The 22,179-nt window shown below is 42.1% G+C and overlaps 4 protein-coding genes and 1 non-coding gene across 10 annotated transcripts; 3 read left to right on the plus strand and 2 right to left on the minus strand.

Annotated features, from left to right (window-relative positions):
- Nucleotides 1-1,317: 1,317 nt before the first annotated feature.
- Nucleotides 1,318-4,116, minus strand: hs6st2 (heparan sulfate 6-O-sulfotransferase 2). Of its 2 annotated transcripts, XM_034598560.1 has the most exons (3): nucleotides 3,172-4,115; nucleotides 2,030-2,744; nucleotides 1,318-1,999 (listed from the first exon to the last, which is right to left on the minus strand). In XM_034598560.1, the coding sequence occupies exons 1-3, from the start codon at nucleotides 3,744-3,746 to the stop codon at nucleotides 1,919-1,921; spliced, it is 1,371 nt and encodes a 456-aa protein (XP_034454451.1). In that variant the 5' UTR covers nucleotides 3,747-4,115; the 3' UTR covers nucleotides 1,318-1,918. The 2 variants fall into 2 exon arrangements, with proteins under 2 accessions (XP_034454451.1, XP_034454450.1); XM_034598559.1 differs by having other exon boundaries at nucleotides 1,318-2,744; nucleotides 3,172-4,116.
- Nucleotides 4,117-4,774: 658 nt separating this feature from the next.
- On the plus strand, nucleotides 4,775-4,847 carry trnaf-gaa. Its single transcript has one exon. It is a non-coding gene; the product is annotated as a tRNA-Phe (tRNA).
- A 1,665-nt stretch (nucleotides 4,848-6,512) lies between these two features.
- On the plus strand, nucleotides 6,513-10,669 carry zgc:153018 (uncharacterized protein LOC767701 homolog). The gene is made up of 4 exons (XM_034598585.1): nucleotides 6,513-7,091; nucleotides 7,830-7,967; nucleotides 8,550-8,628; nucleotides 9,257-10,669. Exons 1-4 carry the CDS (start codon nucleotides 6,769-6,771, stop codon nucleotides 9,455-9,457), a joined length of 741 nt encoding a protein of 246 aa, XP_034454476.1. The 5' UTR covers nucleotides 6,513-6,768; the 3' UTR covers nucleotides 9,458-10,669.
- A 1,103-nt stretch (nucleotides 10,670-11,772) lies between these two features.
- Nucleotides 11,773-17,394, plus strand: si:ch211-107m4.1 (heterogeneous nuclear ribonucleoprotein U-like protein 2). The gene is given in 12 exon segments (XM_034598518.1): nucleotides 11,773-12,497; nucleotides 13,319-13,395; nucleotides 13,491-13,733; nucleotides 13,832-13,944; nucleotides 14,050-14,316; nucleotides 15,009-15,131; nucleotides 15,252-15,353; nucleotides 15,775-15,943; nucleotides 16,315-16,436; nucleotides 16,438-16,543; nucleotides 16,632-16,684; nucleotides 17,252-17,394. Coding segments are annotated over 12 exon segments (1,938 nt in total). The 5' UTR covers nucleotides 11,773-11,994; the 3' UTR covers nucleotides 17,312-17,394.
- Nucleotides 17,395-17,522: 128 nt separating this feature from the next.
- Nucleotides 17,523-21,590, minus strand: nudt22 (nudix (nucleoside diphosphate linked moiety X)-type motif 22). Of its 5 annotated transcripts, none has more exons than XM_034598520.1 (7): nucleotides 21,535-21,590; nucleotides 20,701-20,874; nucleotides 18,986-19,691; nucleotides 18,787-18,909; nucleotides 18,462-18,559; nucleotides 18,022-18,115; nucleotides 17,523-17,860 (listed from the first exon to the last, which is right to left on the minus strand). In XM_034598520.1, exons 2-7 carry the CDS (start codon nucleotides 20,787-20,789, stop codon nucleotides 17,756-17,758), a joined length of 1,215 nt encoding a protein of 404 aa, XP_034454411.1. In that variant the 5' UTR covers nucleotides 20,790-20,874; nucleotides 21,535-21,590; the 3' UTR covers nucleotides 17,523-17,755. The 5 variants fall into 5 exon arrangements, with proteins under 5 accessions (XP_034454411.1, XP_034454410.1, XP_034454414.1 ...); XM_034598519.1 differs by having other exon boundaries at nucleotides 20,701-20,942; nucleotides 21,535-21,576; XM_034598523.1 differs by having other exon boundaries at nucleotides 17,523-17,870; nucleotides 20,701-20,942; nucleotides 21,535-21,576.
- Nucleotides 21,591-22,179: the final 589 nt, after the last annotated feature.

Below are 22,179 nucleotides of genomic sequence, written 5' to 3' on the forward strand. Positions count from 1 at the left end.
TAAAAGCCCCCAGATGGATACATGGAAGAAACTTATTGCATGACACAAAAATAAAGACTGCCACAAAGAAGGAAATCTGCAGTTTGAATCAATTCACATCCTCACTGAGTTATTACTGGAATCATGGAAACACACTGACTACTCTGTTCACCTCTCTCTCTGTCAAACCGGCACCAAGCATCAGGCACAAATTCAAAATTACTTATGAGGAATTTTCTAGTTATTATTATTATAACACTTATAACACACACACACACGCACACACACACACACACACACATACTTACTGATGGTGACAAGGACTTACTTTCAGTGTACCTACCATTTCCTTCCTCTCACATTTGAGGGAGGGCTGTCCGTAGAATGTATTGATAAAGATCTATTAGCAACAAACTAGTTAAATGAATAGTTATTAGATGAGGAGCCTAAAATCTAAACTATGCAGTTTAACGCAGGACACTACAGGCAAAGTGTCTATTTCGCTTCCATGTCTTCTTTCACTCTTACGGAAAGAAATCTTCCAAAAATACACATTTAGATGCTGTTTTTTTTACCATCCTCTGTCTGTTTGCATCTGTAGATTTCTATCAACAATAATATTAATACTACAGGGGGAAATACTGTCTTGATGTAGGTCATTAACTGGGGAAGTTCTGAGCTGATACGTTTTAGTAAATTTTTTGAATACTATTCACCTGCCGTGCCAATTGGCAAATGTATGCAAATAAAAGCATTTTATTTAGTTAACATCTACTTTGCATATCAAGGTGGTGATTGTGAGGACATCATTAGATAGAAATCTGACTGTATTCAACTGTAGGGTCTCCCCTTACGTACAGTACACTAGCCTGTATGCCCTATCTCTTTACATTAGCTATTAGCTCATGCATGTACATTAACGATACAAAAGTTAACTATATTTGTATTTAGGCTAATTATCTGTAAACTCAAGGCACTGGTAGCTTAGTCCTCTGTTCATCACCACTCAGCTCCACACGAGAAGAAAAGCCAGCACAGCTGAGACAGGAAACCCCTAACCCTAACCCCCTAACCCTAACCCACTCTGCAGGAGACGTGGAGGGAGGGCAGACACCAAGTCTAATCTCCCAACCGGATTTTTTAATTCAATCCATATATTTGTTTGACAGGTACGCTGTGCAATATACAGTATATATTTTTTTTTTAAAGCACCCCAGAAAAGGGGCACTTTCTCTATAGGAAGAAAAGGGGCAGGGGCTCAAGCCCCCTTTGATGTATGTGTGTGCACATGACAGGATATATCTATATGGTAAGAATAGACCAATAGTTCAGTAGATGTAAAATTATTATTTTATATAAAAATCGAGACTCAGGAGACATTCAGTAATTTTACAACATTAGCAGTTAATACAACACATTGAGGTATCTATGAAAATCCCATTCTTCTTTTCTGTCATGTAAGACACACTTAAAAACACAGGTACATTTGAAAATGTATAAAGTTCATAGAAGAGAACAATCTGGCAAACATATAGATTGTTAATCACAAACAATTGCAGATGTTTTTTAAAACAAACAGGTATCATGTTGTTTCTTTTGACAAAGAAATTATGAATTTCCACTCGTTCCAAGCTACATCATATGAGTTCAGATGTGTTCAAAAGCCAAAAGAAGAGTCGACAAGGCTCGTGTGAACAGTACAGGATTACAGGTAGTTAGAGCAGCCTCTCTTTCCATCGAGAAATTCATCCGTTATCTGTTATGTCAGTTGGTGCAAAGAAATACAATCAGTATCAATAAATAAATTTGTGTCAGTTGAAACAGTTCATGGTGATACACATGTAGTGGGAGGCATATACTAAAATATATTCATTAACAACAGACAACAAGGCAGAACTTGGCACTCTTAGTGTTAAGACCCAACTGCATGTTCCTGTCGCTACCACTGTTCCACATTGTCCATGTAGTCCTCCATGGTGCTATTCTCATCCAGATCCCACCACTCTGGGAGTAGCACCTCTGACTCTGTGTTGTCTCCAACAGCCTTCTCCCTCTGCTGCTGCTCAGTAACTGCAGAGTGGCTGTCAGGCTGACGCGGTGTTTCTGTAGGCTTCAGCTGCCTCCCTTGCTTTGCGAGCCTTCCACGTAGCCGCCTCCTCTCCTGCTGACGCCTTTCTCTGGCCTGCCTGCGCTCCTGCTGCCTCGCCACCTGGAAACGCTGTAGGAAAAGGTCACGGCCATACTCATACAGCTCCACATCCCATCGATTGAGCTGGCGGATTCTGTGCTGCGTCTCAGGAGGTACATCAACACCGGAGGCGCGCGTGCCGTTGAGCTGCGTGAATGGTGCGATGAACTCCAAGTTGAACGTTCGCTCGAACAGGTACTGGGTCTTACGCTGGTACTCGGTCAGCCCAAAGAAGGCCATGCCCCGTAGGTTACGTTTAGCACTCTGCAGCAGCACTGCCCATCGCTCTTCCTCACTCATGGCAGAGACGTTGTAGCACCCCACCAGGCTGAGGTCAGCCAGCATGCGGGTCTGCCGATTGTTGGCTAGGTTGTAGGGGCAGTCCATGAACTCCTGCAGGGAGCAACCTGACCAGTCATCTCCAGAGTAGCAGCTCGGCAGCTCAGACAACGTCGGTGAACGTCCTTCACACACATGTAACGAGGCTTTCCATGTGGCCCCTCGCTGCACGTGACGCCACTCACTCAAGTAGCGTGATACAGGGTCTCTTAGGATGGTTATGTAATAATAGTTTCTCCTAGAAAGAAAAAGAGGACATTAGATATGCAATAAGCAAATTCAAACAGCCGTAATCTGATATGACCAAAAAAACCCCATAAAAAGCAGTAAAAATTCATAGATCATGTCAAAACCTCGTCCTGCTTGAAGTATTTAAACTTCCTCAAAGGATCAAATTCACACTTAAGATGAAAGTAAACTATGTACACTGCAAATTGATCCCATTAAACAGTTCGATTTAGTATACATGTTAAACACGTATTTATGTGACGGTTACATTTTTACATGTATGTTTACATGTAATTTCAATGTCACATCCCTACAGTGTATAGATTTGTGTAAGAGTAAGACACAGACTATCTTGCCATCTGTTTCATTGCTGTGTCGCCTGCAGTGATTGTGAGAAATGTGAAGTGATTGTGTGTCACCTCTCCGCCTCCACTAACCTGAGCAGGTTCTGTGGAGCCTCTTTCGTGTCCATGCGGGACGGGACACACTTGGTGAGCTCGGTCCAGTCCGCATGGAGCCCGCAGCTCCAGCCGGTGGAGAAGCGGGAGAAGAGCCAGGTTTCCTTCTTACCTGGCCGGTAACAGGTGCACTTCTTCTGGCCTGCGTGGCACTCGCACGGCCTCTCCAGCTGAATATTCCGCACTAAGTGTCGACCAAAGGTGGTGCCCCCTGTTTTTTGAATGTGCAGAAACACTATAACATCATCCCCTTTGATGTTAAAGTCTACGCCGCGGTTTAAATCAGCGTTGGTGAAGTTGAATCGAGGGACAAAGCGCACCAGGGCGCCGTCTTCTGCGATGTACGGATCCTTCTGAGGCCCATCTTGAGCTCCATTACCTCTGCTCCGGGAACCAGTTGCTCCGCCGACTTTCAGCCAGGACCCCAGCTGGTGCAGCATGCGGCACTCCGACCGGCTCGGGCACACGTACTGGACCATAATGACGCCAAAGAGCAACGACATGAGCAGGACGATCAGGAGCCGCTGGTGGCTGCTGCTGGATTTATCATCCATCTTCCCGGGAGGAGCAGAAACACATCCCTCAGGCAGTCCGGACCCCTGCCTCGGCCGGGGAACCTCGGGGGGAGTAGTGTTTATATGGCCGCCAAACGAGCGAAAACAATAACAATGCAGCAGCTAGCCAGCTAACGTTAGCTAGCCAGGCTGAAGGTGGCTGCGCGGCAGGAAAACGGGACGCTAGCGTGGAGCAAGTTCTTCTGTGTCATGAAATACAACCCGTGCCGCTCTCATCTGAAACAAGAGGCTCGTTGTTCCCTGTGGGGTTGGTTAGGTCATCTTCGGAGCACCCGCAGGTCGGTGCGTTCAACAGCCTGCGATTCCTGACCTTTTCTTCCCAGCAGCCCCTGCGCTGGATGTGGGAGTGTAGTTACGTCACCGCGGAGGTAACGTCCTGCAGAGTCGAGTCTGAGTCGTGCAAACTGCAGGATACGCGCTTTATTTCCGAACAACATGCTTTCTGGCAACATTTCACCGAAGCAACCTTCATTGCGATATCAACTGGAAGAAGGTTTGGTCCCTGCCACAAAGATCCTCCTCACAAATACGGTGATAAAGTGTCATTTAAAAGGATAGTTCACCCCAAAAAATTATATTGACAATCTACTCACCACTATGCTGATGGAGGGGAGGGTAAAGTGTTTGAGTCCACAAAACACTTTACGTTTCAGGGGTAAACACTTTTGCAGCCAAATCCAATACAGTTGAAGTAGATGGTGACCGCTTCTTCAAACGTAAAGCAACATTAAAAACATAGAATGCAACATCCAAGTGTCCGTAAGCCCCGACATTTAGATCCGACTTGAAACAGCGTCAATGACACCATGTTTTTGGCCTAAATGACCTCCGATGTCCTCCTCGGGAGCCACGTTCTCCCGTGGATCACAGTCACAATGGCACGGTGTTAAACTAGCAACCTTTCAGAGCTCTGTCACCATTTATGTACCTGGTAAACACCGCGACATTATCTATGGTACCTAGTGAAAAATAGATAAATTTGTCATCTAAGGCTGAACGATGTCACCGCCGAAATAGCTCAGTTGGGAGAGCGTTAGACTGAAGATCTAAAGGTCCCTGGTTCGATCCCGGGTTTCGGCATTTTGTCAAACTGCGAGAACACAGTCCTCGAAGTAACTATGTCCTGGTGCTGCAAAGATAATCATGTCTCGTCTTTCATATGATTTTATACTTTCCCCTATTTTTATATTTTTGTATTTATTCTTAAGCACAAACACTGCCTTGTATTCGTAAATGTACGTGGTAATACAACCTGACTCTGATTCTTCACATAAGTGGGAATTTTCCTTATAGTTAAAAAAAATTATTCTGGTCGGTGTCTTTAATTTCTATTAGCTTGATTTACTTTCCGAAAAGAAGTTTTGCCTGTCACTTAGACCAAATATTTCTCTACATATTTTGAGCTGCTTGTATTGAGATATGTGCCAGAGCTTCGCTTATCGACTTTGGTGTGTCCGTAGGATGGGGGTTAGTGGATGGACACCAATGTTTTTCCCACAGAGAGGAATTTCACCCCCAACTCCAGCCCACATGAGTCACCACCAAACTGCAGCATCCAAAGTGCCCCCCCCCCCCCCCGGGCCAATGTAAAAGACATTGTTATTATGCTGATCTCAACACTCCTGCCCTTTGTCTTTGCTGCAGTGTAATGGACTCATTTGGTGACACAGTAAAATGTTGCTCTTCAACACGAGCGACAAATTCCAAATGTTTAGGTCACAACGTAATTGTGAGAGTTAAACATTAGTTGGATCCAAAAGCTGGTTTCCTTTTAAAGCTTATTCATAAGGATAATAAATACTACTCATGATAATACTACTACTAATATTAATAATAATAATGTTCCTGTGTTGAGTGATGATTGCTGTGTGCTGACATCACTGATCAGACCCTACAGATTAGTGTGTCTGTCTGCAGGAGGATTTAAAGAAACGAGGTCAACTGCTGAAAACAGGGTCACGAGAGGTCACCGTCATACGTCACAGATGGAGGAATTTGTAGGCCTAACGATCGTTGGTGTGAACAGATGTATCACTCTGGTCCAAAATCACCACTCAGTCTCCCGTGATTGAATTGTGTTGTTCGCTGCCGGATATACTAATGCATCATAAAATATATTTGGATAATACTTTTTAATAACAGTAGTGTGTTTACTTAAAATAGTACTGTACGTAAATACAATATTTGGTGCTTGTACTTCACTGGAGTATGCCAGTTTGACTGTCTGATACTGAAAGTCTGAAACAGGGTACTTAATTTTTTTATAAATATTCTTATTTTTTGGTTAGTTCGCAGATTCAAATTTGTAATTCAAAGTGTGATTAATAAATACATGATGATGTACTGTTAGGATAAGTTGCCCAGAAGGAAATTCACAAACTACCCAGCAGCATGTAAAGTTTGAAATATCTTCACATTTATAATCATATTCCAATACTATAAATAATCCAGATAGTTTCATCCTAGTACTTAGACAAATCTTGAGTATTTGCAATGTTTATTAACTGTTGCTATTGCTATTAATTGTAAAAGATGTACTTTCCCAATACTGACTGTTAATTTGAATCCTGCAAAGTAACTTAAAAGACCTACTATATAAAATGGAGTAAAAAGTATTACTTTTTTTCAAAATTACGGAGGAGTGGAAATATTCAAGTGAAGTTATAACGACAAGCATGTTGTTATACAGTGGCTCTACTCTCTATCTGCTGCTAATGGGACATTTGATTGTGTTACATCTTATTGTTGTGTAACGATGACAACAACGATGACGATCGCTCTTCTTTCGCCCTGGTTCCTGGAGAATGTGGCGGAGTGATACGTCTGTGGATGTCCGCTGCTCCTGCGTAGTGGTGGAATGCGGAGCGTCGGGTGGGTCCCGCACTAGTGTCTGTAAACACCCCGCACGGTGAACCATCACACGGGACTCAGACAGGGGTGAGCTGGTTTCAATCGTGAATTTTCCCCCGGTTCAGTTTTTGGGTTTTGTCTGATCGGGAGCATGGAGCTGGACCGGCGGCTGCTGCTGGCCCACTGTGCGGTCCACGCCCTGTCGTTCGCGGCGGGGCTGCTGGTGGTCGTGCCCATGGCTCTCAACGGCTCCGCTTTCAAAGGCCGCTGCGCCCTCTTCTCCACCGGCTACTGGAGGACCGAGAGCCGGGCCGAGGCCCCGGAGCAGCCGGGGGACGTCTCCCAGCTGGTGGTGCAGCAGTGGGGGCCACTCGCCGCCTGCCAGTTCGCCACGTTCGTCGGTATTTTCTCGGTGCTGTACGGGGCAGCGCAGGGCTGGAGGTGTCTCTTCTACCTGCATGGACGACACGACGAGTGAGTCCACTGCACAACACAAGAGCACACACACAACTGAGCACACACACAACCAAAGAACTGGGTTTTAATACACTAATATCATTACTTCCATATTAAATAACTGCATACTCCACTAGGTTTATAAGGAAATTATGTACATCTTACAATATAACATAACATGTTTTCACTGGTGACCTTTCATAGTTATAGTAAGTAATAAGTAATAACACATTATTAAAGATGAATGCAGTGTATTTTGGCTTGTGTTTGTTTTAGGACATTTTTGCCACAAGACAAACAGCTCCACCAAAATCCAATTCCAATTAGGTTGTTGATAATCATTCATAGGAGGTAAAATAATTCTATATTTCAGGAAAAAATCAAGCTAAGAGAACATGTCACAAATGTGTGGAGCAGAGCTTTATTTGATCTTGTGTGTCATCACCACCCCTAAGGTTTATCTCATTTACCCTCTGACCCCTGAAACCAGGAATGCTCCTTTTCTTTTTTTCAATGTTAACAATCCAATATTCTATCTGCTACACATGCCATTTTTTCTACTTTTTGATACTTTAAGTAAAGTATTTTTTTACATTTATCAAGTTGGACTTTGGTCATCTGTCACTTTTCTGCACCATTTTAAAGACCAAACAATTAGTCAGATATTCAGGAAATTGATCAACAGGTTAAAAGTGGTTATTTATTGCAAAGTATGCACAGTATGTGTAAAGTCTGTACTGTTCTGTTTCTGCTCAGCACCCTGTTTTCATCATTCCTGACTGTGCTGCTGAGTGTGTGCGTGCTATTCCTGTCTGGAGGGGCCAGTGTCCTCTTGTCTATGGGTCTGGCCTCGTGGTGCGACACTGTGACTGACAACAACACACGACCATACAGGTAAGAAGTCTTCTTCTGTAACGTTCTGACACTGTCCTGTCCATCAAATTACAAATGTTGTTGGAGTGATATAGCGATAACTTGCTCGGAGTGCAAAGTTTGTCTGCACAAAGCCACCCAGAACCAAAACAGTTAAACACTGGGGATGCTGTTGTGGAAATTTCTGCCTATATCTCATAACTAAATGGTAATTTTGAATTGATAAAGATTTATTTAATGGGGTTTTTATGCCTTCATGCCAGTGGCCAGAGGCCGTATGTTTTTGGGTGGTCCGTCCATACGACCATCCCATACACGTGAACGCGATATCTCAAGAATGTCTTGAGGGAATTTATTCAAATTTGTTACAAATATTCACTTGGACGATCTGCTTAGATTTTGGTGGTCAAAGGTCACTGTGGTCTCACAAAATATGTTAATATAAGTTATTGTAAATATATTAACACAAACCTACATGTATTTAAGAAATATTATAGGGCTGAATTTGTATTTTTTTTAATGTATTTTCAGCTGTATATGCTGTTGATATTTATAACTATGCTATGGAAACTTTCTCATCCTCTCATGTTTGCCTGTGTTTAGCTGTGCAGAGTCCCAGTCTGTTCCACTGTATCTGGATGTGGACACCTCCTCTTTCTACACAGAGCTCAACCTGGCTCAGGTAAGAGTGATAACAGCAGCACACAAACACAGTCAAGGTCACATTCACTTTTGTAGTTGCCACAACAGGACTATGTATTTGTGAGGTTTTCTGTTATATATAGATCTAAAATTATGAGACATGGGCTTTCTGTCTTTATATCATTATCATTATATAATATAAATATAATGTTGTTTTACTTTCATAGTATTTGACAAGTCATTAGCTATTCTGGCTTTTCTATGTACATGCAGGTTTTAATCACAAAACTAATTTAATGTTTGTGGTTAAAACCAGAGAAAAGAAAGACAGAAAAAAGGATAGGCCGAATGAAGATGGGAGGAAGAAAGAAAGATGGACAGAAAGAGAAAAAAGTCTCATTAATGTAGTTATTAATGCAGTTTGTCCATTATTTTTCTGTTTTTGCTTGTGTCTGTTTGTTTTCCTGCTTTTTTTCCTCACACACATTTATCTGATAATCAGACTAAACCAAACCGGCAAAACTGCACCTGAACAGAACAAAGCAGACCTATGTGAATCGCTGAAAATATCTTAAGACACCACCTATCCTAGCATTCACTTGTTATGCACATGTGGCTCTTCGGGATATTTTGAAGCGTCTTTTTTAAGACTGACCCTGTGTCCTCAGGTTTCTCTGTGGGGTGTGACGGCTCTGTGGCTGGCTCAGTCGATCCTGGCTTTCCTGCGGCTCTACCACTCCCACAGCCAGCACATCAGTGGGCCGTGTCTTCCCCGAGAGAAGGAGCTCCTCCTGGGACACAGTCCGTCTGAGAGTGGCAGCTCCCCCTCACCTCCACATCCCCCACTGACACCCACCATCTTAGTCTGAGTCAGAGGGAATGAGGTAGTGATGTTTGGTGTTACCCTTAGCCCCAATATCTAAATTAATACAGTTCTTCACAGCATGTAGGTTATGCATATCTTGAGTATAGTTTACTGGAGTATAAATCAGCTGATATGTAACAAGAAACTTTATGTTACAGGTTTATGTTTCCACTGTAAAGAAGGTCAAATATACGTTGATAACCAAATTTAAGGGATCTTTAAGATAAATGTTTTAATTGGTCTTTGTTTTTAAAATGGATATTGGTACCATCCACAGTGAAAAATACAATATCCTCCAGGCTTTATTATATAATCATATGATGTTTGAGCAGGGCCAACATCACTTACATAACTGCACTGCTAACTCAAGCACGCATCACCTCATAGTGACTCTTTCTCCATGCATTAGAGTTGATTCACGTCACTGATGACATCACGAACAGAAAAATGTTTCAGTGTACTCAGGATGCATGGTTGTTTACAGTTCTGCTTGAGTCTAACCGTTTGCACAGTTGTATCCTCATCAGGGAGAATACATTTTTGTTTTGTTGTTTTTGTTTAGCTGACTTGTTCCAAGTGTATAAATCAGATGTAGCACTGAGGCGCTTTTATTGTGAAGCATGTGGTAAGAGTGTGACTGAGCCACTGTGTATGTGAAACAGGCTCACTGTGTGAGCATGACCTCAATGTTCTGTTGTGTAACAGAAAAATGGCTGCTGACTCTCTCCTCTTGTGATGATTTCTATATGATGCTGTTTGTGTGGATACAACCGCTCTCAGGGTGTTAATGAATCAGACAAATCTCCTCTAATGATTTCGGCAGAGTCTGTCGAAGATGAATTTAGGAGTTTAACTTTCAAGGATTTGTGAGAGTTTCCTGTTGAGAGAGGTTTGTGTGGAGCCCAAAGGTTCAGTGAAGAAGACAGAAGTTACTAAGATGCTGAGTTTTTATAAACAAATTGTTCTTAGCTGTTTTTAAGTTTCTTTCTCTTTGACTGAAGTGGTTGTAATGAAACGCAGACAGCGGAGCAAGAAATCTGAAGTTTACAGAGACGAGACAGCGTTGTGACTTGAAATCAAATGTAACATATGACACCTTTTGTATTATAACTGACAATGGACTTGCTTTTTACCTCTTGTACCCGTTTGTGCTTATTCATATTTATGTTTTTTGCACTTGTCTTGTTGACTGAATAAAAAGCTTCTCAGTATGAAAGAATGTTGTCTTAACTCCGACATACCAAGTTCTTTATATTTGACAAATCATTTGAATCAAATGTCAGACAATTGTGAAAATGTAAAGCTCCCAAAGTCAAAGGTGACATAGTAATTATAGAAATAAAAGTAATAATAAAAAAAATTGCAGCAAATTCTCACAAAACTGGAACCAGTAAATGTTTGGTGGTTTTAAAGAAAATAACCTAAATTATTGATCAGGTATTCTAACAGTATTAGTAATCAATTGAACACTACTTTAGAACTTTGTTACATGACAGACAAGTTGTGATAGACATTACTTCTGTTGCCATGTAAAAGGAACATGACTAAAACATGAAAAACAACATGCTGTGCAAAGTACCAGCTGTCAATCGCATGGTAGCCACACACTAAACCATACTCTACATCTATTTTACTCTCAAAGGACCATAATTTATGAAAAGAACATCATGTATTAAAGAAGACCGTACATTTCTAAGATAATGTTTACTGAATAAAAACATCTCCACTTCCTCCAACTATCGGAAGCTAAAATATCCTGCATACAAATGCCACCATGTTGTTCATTAGCAGCCAGAGTCTGCACAGTAGCGATCAGGGGATGGAGCCACGGTAGCGACGTCCTGTTGATACACATGTTCGCCTAATCACATGTCAGTCTCAGCTGTCAACCATGATGTTATTCCATGTTTTTACAGCATCAAATAACTGAAACCAAACCTTCCTTATTTTGACTTTTTAAATTAGTCCATTTCCCATCTGTTAACATGGAGGAAGCAGGATTTATGACCAATACCGCAGCCGGTCACTAGGTGGTGATCGAGACGCTTTGGCTTCACTTTTGCGGAGCGGTCATGTCACCCATCTTTATAATCAGTCTAATGATGTCATACAATCAGCTGTGCTGGTCATTAGAAAGAACGCAGGTTGAAGAGGCCTCAATGTTGGTTTAACTTATCAGACCCAGAGTCACTGTAATTTTTTAAATATTAGCTTCAGAGTCTTTTTTACATACTTTGGAAATATATCTAAATATATTTTGCCTCAAGAAATATGGACGTGCATGATCAAACATCAGGTGTAGTACCATTTCCTGTCGTTGCGTGGAAGTATAGAGCCCTACGAGTGTTTAATGTGACAGTAACGACAAGAGCGAAGAAGCAAAGAGCCAATCACAAACTAGGGCACCATATTGAATTGTTTTGATCCAACCCTCTGCTTCTTACTTCTTTTTACTTCTGGGTTTGGTTGTTTTGTTTTTGAAATAAAAGGAGCCACAGTTAAAATAAGACGACAGCGGGAATCTGTCCTCACAAGGACACCATGAAGCTGACGGAAATCAAAAAGTTAAAGGTGGCGGAGCTGCGGTCCAGACTGAGAGAAGTTGGGTTGGACAGCGGAGGACTGAAGGCTGAGCTGGTGGTCAGGCTGTGGTCTGCTCTAGACTCGGGACTCAGCGGGAGAGGCGAGGAAACTCGGGTGGAACTACAACATGACGACTCACCGACACCAGCAGCACCGACAGACACAGAGGAGGTCCCCGCTCCGTCCTCCTCGCCGCCGGCGGCAGAAGCGTGTATTACTGCGCCATGTTGCCCGGACAGCACCAGAGAGTTTACGGACAGCGGGACACAGACTGAGCCCGAGTCCGGAGCGACTGCACCACAGCACGGCTCCGAGTTCGTGTCAGAGTCCGTGAGAGGGAACCAGGCGGAGTTAGGAGGAGAGGTGGAGGCTCCCGGGGAGGAGAGGAGAGATCCGTCCTCTGAGGAGACGAACAGAGGGAGAGCTTTCTACGAGTTTAAAGAGGAGATACGATACAAAAGGTAGTCACACACACACTCACACACACTCACACTCACACACAGAAATGAGCAGGTTTTCTAAGCACCTTGGAGAACTTGTGTCTTCTGTCTCTTCATATAAACCGGGACTGACTCCATGCTGTTGAGATCAGGCCTTTGTGTGGGGTGGGGGGGGGGGGAATCTGTCAGAATATGGTTCTATATCTTTATGTCATGCTGCAGAAGGACTGTGAGTACAGTGGCTAAACTTCTGCACAATTCTGTGATTGATTGATTTTATGCTATGCTTGTGGGGGATAGGTATACATTTGAGGATGAAGGTATACATAAACAATTTCGAAAAGGCATTGGGTTAAAACCAAGGGTTTAATGATTACTAAATGTCCTAATAAATGTAATAATGGTTTCCGTAATTTTCATAATGACATCTATTGAATAACTTTACTTAAAGCTTTAGATTGGAGAAAACAACAGCTCAGTCTGGAGCTTCTCACCAAACTTTACACTGTTAAGGATTTATTTCTGAGCAGCTCAGTAGTTATTAGTTAGATTTTAAGCTCATACTAATATTAAGTAATTATCTACACACATTCTAGGTATATTGTCTATATACATTACTGACAAGAAGATGGTTACAATCCCCACTTTCTGTCTCTGACTTTAAATGTGTTAACTGCAGAAGTTCCTTAACAAGAGGTAAAAAAAAAAGATTGATTTGAATGCACAATTAGACATGATTGGAAACAACATTTTGGGGGGAGTTAGATTTGAGAGACTTTAAATGATTAATACAATTAATATTATAAAACAGCATGTGTCGTTATGTATCTCTTCTCAACCAGAGTGAAATCCCCACAACCTCCAGTGGACAGCGAGGAGGCAGAGGAAAAGGATGAGGATAGAGTCAGCCTGGATCTATGTGAGTCTGGTGGAGACTCATGTGGCACTGGTTACAGTGAGCTCTAAAGATGAGGTTTCTTGAAATTTTAAAATCTTTCTTTGTTGTTACCACAGATGACAGTCATCTCCACTTTGAGGTGGGTGCTGACGGATCCTGGGGGCAGCCCCGGTTCTGGGCTCAGTTCCCCTCACTGTGGTCGGGCTGCAGGCTCACCCATGGGGTGCTGCAAGGCAGGGTGGGCTTTGAGGTGAGGCTGGAGAGGAAGTTGTTGACTACATGGCAGGAGGAACAAGAGGGGGTGGAGCCCTGTGGTGCGAGAGTTGGCTGGTCAGTGGCTCACTCCTCCCTGCTGCTGGGTAAGGATGAGCTTCACCATCATTTCTGGACAGAGTTGCTTTTTGTAGAGTTGATAACCCTTCTAACACCCTCTGTTTCTCAATGTGTCGTATACCAGGTGAAGATGAACTCTCTTTCGCTTATGATGGACGCAGTAAAAAAGTGTCAAGTGGAAAGGAAGAGGAGTTTGGAGAATCTTTCTCAGAGGGGGATATCATTGGCTGTTACGCTGTAGGTTATACTTTCCTCTTTTTCTTCTCTTTATATTCTTTGGGATCCAGGTATCAAATGAGTTTTTACTAATCTCAACCGTGCATGTGTTTATTTTACACTCAGTCTTTCTCTGCAGCCGGTGCCGTTCAGATCTCTTTCCATAAGAACGGTCATTTCATAGGTGTGGCCTTTTCCCTGGGCGCCTCTGTGCTGCAGGGTCGACCTCTGTTCCCTCACATCCTCTGTAAGAGCTGCTCGGTCAGATTCCTCCTGGACCCCACAGCTCCTCCCTGGTACCCCAGCCCTCCAGGTTTTACTCCACTGGCAGCTCTCCCTGCTGGGCAGAGGGTGCGCTCGACACTGGGCCCTTCTTCCAGAGCACAGTGTGAGGTGAGAGACAGGGTTTGTGGCTGCATGTTTATCTACAAATTAGATTTGAATGTTAATACTTGCAAAAACATATAAATCCATCCAACCAGTTCTACCTTTTCAACTCAAAACAACATAAAGAAAACAAAATGAAGGAGAATGTAAGGTGATGAGCTTTTCTGTGCATCAGGAAGTGTCAAAGGTTTTATGTGATCACATAGGAAGTTTTAGAGAGCTTTATTGTATAGTTTTTAAAATCTTTATACAGTTCAATACTTGATATAGTGCTTCTAACTGTGTTGGTGAATCATCGATCCATTTCAGAATAGTAGGACATCGAGCCAGAAATGTAGTAATGTAAATGTATGTAGAAAAGTGGCAGAATGTAAATTGTCACAGCAATGCCAAAAAGAGGATTAAGAGTAACTGTTACATCAAAAGCATTTTTGTAATATTTTAAGTATTTAGCTGTTGTCATGAGATAAGTGGTGACGAGTGCAGCAGATAGATTAACAGGTTATATTTATATTGAATGAGCTTCAAGAGATCATCTGAGAATCAGAATTGATGATTAGTGAAACGAGTAAACTGTAATTAAAAGGGTCTGTATGTAAAATAAACAAAATAGGTATGTGCTACACTGAAGAGATTTGTCAATTAAGAATAACATTTTACAAACTTATTCAATGTTGTTCTTCTCTTCCTCCCTCCAGGTTTTGTTGATGATGGGACTTCCTGGTTCTGGGAAGAGCCACTGGGCCCGGTCTCACATGAAGCAGCATCCAGAGAAACGCTACAGGCTGCTGGGCACAGAGGAGCTGCTCGCATGTGTGATTGTCAGTGAAACCTGCTTTATTAATCCTCATGTTTCATATTCACATTTAAAGTTGATCTTCAACTTCTTACTATCTCATCCAAATATGTGTGTGTTTACGTGTGTGTGTGTGTGTGTGTAGAGTGGCGAACAGAGGGACTGCAGGCTGCGACAGGCCGCTCAGTGTCTGACTGATTTAATTAGAATAGCTGCTCAGACTCCGGGGAACTACATTTTGGACCAGGTGAGCCTTTACTTCTAAACTTGTGTCTGTGTATAAGTCTAAAAACGGGATGATGTAGACTTGTGAAACTGACCTGTTTATATTCACCTACTTAAACACTTTGTCCAGTGTGACAGCAAAAAAAAAAAATGTTGTTCATTGTACGTAGTTTGTATCCAACCAAATCTAAAAGCAAAAATGTTCATACTAAGAACCACAACTTTGAGAGAAGAGTTCAAACTGTGCTCGCCTTCTCGTCTCCACACTGAGTCAATCACTTTGTAAAGTGGGTGTGGTTGTTGTATTGTCACTTTCTAAAAGTCACAAAAATGTACAAACACCGTCCTCCCACTTGTGACGTCAGTTTCAGAATGTTTTCTTTTGAAGCACACTGACCTCTGCCTCCTTTATCTTCTACCCTTTGTCATCTCTCTGTTTCCAGTGCAACATCCTCTTCTCTGCACGCCGTCACAAACTGCAGCTGTTCTCAGGCTACAGGAGGCAGGCGGTGGTAGTTTTTCCACCTGCAGACGAGTGGAGAAGACGACTGTCGCTGCACCAGACGAGCGAGGAGGACCAGATCCCAGAGACGGCCCTGCTCAAACTCCAAGGTCTGACATGTTTACATTTTATCATGAGGTGATTCATAAGAGGATGTCCCCAGTGCCCCACAGCAACCACTGTCACTATGCAAATCATAATGAGTAATAACATAAATGAATTAATCATTTTCAATTTTCAGATAGTGATTATTAGTCTTGGTCTTATATGATTAGAGCTTCATTTAATTCTGGTTTTCACCTAATCTATCTTTTGTTATTATTATTATTATTATTATTATTGTTTAATCACAATACACATGTGGGCAGCAGGGTAAGGAACTACACCACAGCCTCTGATAACAAAGACAATGCGACAACAGAGTCTTAACCAGGAGTTCACTGCAATAATCAAAGTTACACCTCTGTCACTTTCATTCCAGTGAGCTGCAGTCTTCCAGAGCGGCAGACTGATCTGCTGGAGGAGCTGCTATATGTCGACCTGCCCCAGGAGCAGGCGCAGACGCTCCTGCAGGAGTACAAAGACTGCGCTCGCAGACTGCTGCCCCCCCGTCCCCAAAAGGGAGAAGAAGAAACCCCGACTTCACAGGAAAAGACCCCACCCTCATGGCCCTCCACCATCACACAGGATCCAGTGGACTGGGATGAATGGTGAGCAGGAAAAACAGTGGACAATATTTTGGGACACTTGAGACTCTTTAAGATGAGATTATTTGTTCATTTATTTCTGTCTTTGTAGCGTGGAACAACCCGAGAATCAACATGCAGCCATGGAGTCAGCACCCAAGATATGTGAGTATCACGCAGCTGTGGAATCCTACACAACCTTTACCAAAAGCCAAACCTCACACTCTCTCCCTAGAGACCAATGTTTTATAGTTGAAGAGATTTTACTATTCTATTACAACTATTAGAAAATAAATTACTATAAGCTTCATTACCAATTAACAAGAGAGACAACTATTAGCAAAGGTCTCAACAGCCTCTTTGCTCATTAAACAGAATTTAACAAAACTTTGACTGTGAGCTCCTCTGTTTGTACTCACCAGGGTGATTGATACATTGAACATTAGATATATCAATCAGTTTAAATAGACTGATTAATTATGTTTCTTACCATTTATTCTTTATCACATACTCAGTTGCCAGTTCTTTAGCTACTTCTAGTTATATCTGGTTGTGCTGTAGTTCATGTTGTTTTAACAGAGCAGGATATCTAAAGGTAAAGGTTTGGTTTATTTGATCTTGTTCTAACCCTCAGCTCAGCTTGTCAAACACTAAGTGATACAACAGCCAGCTCAAGTTGATTTCACTGTGTAAACAAAGTCACATTGCCCTTTTGTGTCATTTATATTTTAGTGGAACGTGGCTTATCGGGACCAGAGCTACAACTACAGCAAAGACTTCGCTCAGATATGAGGATTATTGAAGAAACCAATGCTGCTTCATTACAACATGTATACAAGGTGTTTACAAGGACAGTAATTCTCTTGATCAGTCATTACATTTTTTTATAAAAGAGGTGACTAAATCGTGGAGAACTGAAGATTGTATGTTGCAGGGAGTGCTTTGATCAGTCAATGCCAATCAGTGCTGTAGTATTTTAAGAATTTTGACGATAAAAACCAGGTCACTTTATAATTTTTATTCAAAATAAGAAAAACACTTTTATGAGTTGTTTTTACTGTACAGTTTACAAATGATGAAAACACTATTTTGCAAAGTTTTAACACCAGTATCGTTCAGAGTGCTCAAAGTCAAAGAGTGAATAAAATTTTGATGAAAGCGTTTGGTTTGTTCATTGGATCATCTGGGTCCATCTGGTGCGATCATCACCTGAGTGTGTGGTCGTCTCCTCTGGTCTCACTCTCTGTCAGGTTCCACCGTCTGATAAAGCAGCACGGCTCCTTTAGCTGAAGGACACAGCTCCGACCACAGAGGGCTGCTCCTGTCCAGCTGCAACACTTCCTGTTAAAAAACTAAATGTCAAATATCACGATTGTCGAGCTTCTCTCGCCTCAACTTTGTTTGGAAAACACAACCTTTGTATCTACATCCTGTCACGAACTGAACTTTCCTCCAAACACAGCTGCCAGAACAGTTCACATCTGTAACTTTAGTTGACTCACTTTTCTGCTGAGGAAGACGATGTCTGTGGACTCGTGCGCCTCTGCTCCTCCTTTCCAGTACAACTTTCTGACTTCATCAGATGTCAGTGAACACCTGAGGACAAACAGACAACTGAGTCTTCATCAGATCATGTCTTCTTTTATTAGCTGCCTCCTTTTGGCTATATTGTACTTTTTAAAACTTATTTCAAATAAGAGATTTGAAAAAGAACAAGCTCAGGCTTCGGGGTGAGGGTAAATTGGTTTATTTCCTGTATCATTCATATGCATAAATAATATTCTGTCATAAAAAAACATTTCTCTCTGAATAAAATTAACAGTTGATTTACAGTTTTATTCTTTGTTCACCTGAATAACTTGTCATGGCTCCACCTTGAGGGATCTTTGCTTTAAGAGAAAAACAGTTTGTGATCAGGATTAAAATGGAGGAACACGAGTACCTGACGTAGAACTCGGCGCTTGGTCTTCCAGCGCTGGTGTGATTCAGAGCGACTCCCATCAGGACCGGCTCTCCGAGGCAGCTCAGAGGAACGTTCACCTGGAGACGGATGAAGGAAGTGAGGGATTCATTGTCAATGTCAACTACAGACACCTCCTGTGCGCACATTCTATTTTGTCATGTAATTTGTTTAGTTTCTCTTAATACGCAGCTTTACTTTATCATTATGTGTGTCTCTTTGTCGTGGCCTTAAGAGCTAATAACTCGCTGTTGAATGAAATATCAAGTTAACTGTAAATTATTGTGGCGTCTGCAGACAAACTCACTTCATCTCTGATCTCAGCGCAAACTGACGCAAACAGCTCCGAGACGACGGCCTCTGGCCTCTGCTGCATCGTGGCCATACTGACCACATCGCCCGCTGTCTGGCCCAGACGCTCACACACCACCTGCACAGAGCAGAACCAGTGTAATTAACGCTTCCGGCACATTAGTGATATGCATTCATTTATCATTCCACCTCACCTGAGGCTCTGGGTGACCTCCGGGGATGTCCAGGAGCCCCCCCGCCTCTGCCACCCTCTGGCTCCTCCTGATCAACACCACCTGCCTGTCACCTGTGGACAGAACAGCGCCCACACCCAGAGGCTGAGCCAGCAGCGCCAGAGGATCGCTGAACTCTGCGCCTCCACGCTGACGGAGCTCCGCCACCCGACATGACCAGTTGGTTCCCAGGTAGTCCTTGTAGCATGTCAGGCCGAGTCTCAGAGTGAGGAGCGGCCCAGTGTCTCGATCATCTGTGTTTTTACCGGCGTGTGGAGGAAGTTCAGCTTTTCTACAAGTCGAGCAATCTTGGTCCAGTGAATTAGTCGTCTGTTGGATGACACCCTCAACATTTTCTGTGTGATTTACAGACCTGCTTCTTTGGTCCAAACTATTCTGGGTAACATCACGCAGAGGATCAGAGTCACACAAACCCTGTGGTCTTTGCCCGCTCTGTGATTTGTCTTCCTGATCCTCCACAAAGTCTAAGGAGGTTACAAAAGATGAATGAGGGCAGGGTGGAGGTTTTGAGGAATCACAGGATAAGGATGGACACTGAGGGGAGGCCAGGCAAAAAGAGTGTAGTCTGAATTTGGCCCCGTTGAAAAGCCACGGCTCCCTGGACACGCGTTCAGTCCACACCTCCTCTATGTGGCGCTCTAGAGCTGCATCTATCCGCCTGTTAAATCTGGGGAGAGGAAAGAGGAGGTCAACAGAACATCAGGTCACTACAATTAAAGTTTTTCAACTGACAACTACTTAACAATGTTGAACTGATTTCATATAACTGGATTTTGGACTGAGGTCAGAATAAACAAGACATCTGAAGACTTGGCTGGGGGAAGTTATAACAAGCTTTTGAATTTCTTTCTGACAAAAACAATCAAGAAAATAATCTGCAGATTAACAATGAATATAACTGTAAATTGCAGTCCTAATATAATGTGTGAGGACATATATCGCAAATATATATTTTGCAGATCCCTACCCTTTAGTGCAAGTACCTAAAGTGGTGGGATGTAATAAAGTACTTCAGCACATTTTTCATGTATCTGTGCTTTACTTAACTAGATATATTTCCGGATACTTTTCACTTTTACTCCACTAAATATATCAGCAAATATCTGTACTTTTAATCCACTGCAGTTTACAATGCATTGTGTTACATGTTCACATTGTTTTTTGAAGTAATCAGTAACAAAAGGGAAATTAGTTTACTGATCAAATCCGAGCAGGCAGGTAACATTAGACCCCGCCTCCTTCAACGAGAGCAAAGCGGAGGCCGCTGCCAAGACGAAAACTTTAAGTGTTTTCAGTTCATCATCTGCAGTATTCTTCATCAATACAATAGAGTCTGTATTTAACTAAATATACACTAGGCACAGTTCATGATGTAGTAGACTGCATTAGGCAATAAACTAAAGTACTTTTACTTTATTTATATTTAAAAGCAAGAACTTACTTTTCTCAAGTAGAAAAGTTAATGGTGAATTTTTACTTTTACTTGAGTACTTTTACTCAAGTAAAATGTTTGAGTTCTTCCTCCAGCACTGAGCACATGTACACTGATCTGTCACAATTGGTCAATGGGTTGCACTTCAGTATCTACATCACAGGTTTGTAACATCACATGTATATGTACCATATGTACCTCTGTGCACTGGACCCAGTTCAGAGTCCACCCTTTACGTTCCTACCTTTCCGAGAGCTCCACTCGTACTTGAGACTCCAGCAGCCCGCTCCAGTCAGCACAGTGCAGCAGCACAGACACGTCAGGGTCCATCATCTCTCACTGTGGATCATCATCCAAGTCTTCACTTATCTCTTCACTCACAGCTTTGCAGTTGTGTCATGTCACCTCTGGATGTTCTCTTATGAAAACCACACACAGGAAATCTAAAAATTGATTTTAATCAAGTTAACGTGCTTAACGCAGAATCTGACTTAGTCCCATAATTACGCAACATGTGTAAATGTATGCATGAAATAGTTTAGCAATGGCACCGCTGTCAGCAGTAAAGACAAGCACAACGTAGCCTAGGAAAAAAAGTGAAAAATGAAGTTAAGAATTTGAAATAATATATTAGAAAATATATTTCAATAATCTATCTTTCTGCTTTATTACTGAGTGACTGTTTTATGTGTATTTACTTTCATTTTCGGGATTAATATGAACTTGGTTTTTGTACATTACATTTCACGTTGTGTAGATAAAGGGAAAGAGAAATAAAGAAAAAGCTGCAGTGATGAAACCACCCACTGGACGTCTCAACCCAAAGAGCAGCGGCCGCAGAATACTGTGGTTTACTGTTTCTTTAACGGACACAGTCACAACACGGGACTGAGACATGAAACGAGACATTTTCATATCACTAAACTTTTCACTCGCCCTGAAGCTGAGCACGAGATGAAGATCACAGGTGCTCGTGTAAAAGTGTCAGCGGTTAGTGTAAAGTTATGACAGTACCGTGAATATGTGTTGTAATGTGATGCATTAATGCACATGATCTGAATATGAGAGTTGTTCTTACCTTCCTCTCTGCAAACATCCGCAAACATGCGACTAGTTTCTTCCTCTTTTTTTGACAGATGTACAATGTGCGCATTATCACCACCTAGTGACTAATAGACGTAACTGTGGCCATGGAGGTAGTATGCAGATCACTTACTAAAATACAAGTACTACAACCACACTAAAATACTCTATTACAAGTAAAAGCCGAGTACTGACATCTTCCCTGAGTTACAGTACTTAAATGTAATTAGAAAAGAATATATATCAATAACATTTGCAAATGTTGTATTAATATGGACCAGTGCCATTATCTTGTAGTCCTCACTTTACTTTTTCTAGTGCTTGCTCCACTCAGGAGGTTCTGGGAGGAAAAGTGTAAGGACAGTGCCAAGTTACTGTGTTCAACTTTATCCTAATTTTAAATCCTGGGAATGGAATTTGAGTTGTTTTGTCCATAAGCACAGACTTTGCTTGCAGAAAAGAATTTCAAACCAGGGCAGGTTGGCAGCTGGGGGCCCCCCCTATATATTTTTTATCTTATATAGAAAGAAAGAAAGAAAAGTAAAAAGATTTAAAGTAATGTTTCATTCCAGACACAGAATTAATTGTATGTAGCTCTTGATAATGGAGTCTGTGCTTGTCCCAATAACAAAGTTGGGTG

This window comes from Hippoglossus hippoglossus, chromosome 10, assembly GCF_009819705.1.
Source record: "Hippoglossus hippoglossus isolate fHipHip1 chromosome 10, fHipHip1.pri, whole genome shotgun sequence".
NCBI lineage: Eukaryota > Metazoa > Chordata > Actinopteri > Pleuronectiformes > Pleuronectidae > Hippoglossus > Hippoglossus hippoglossus.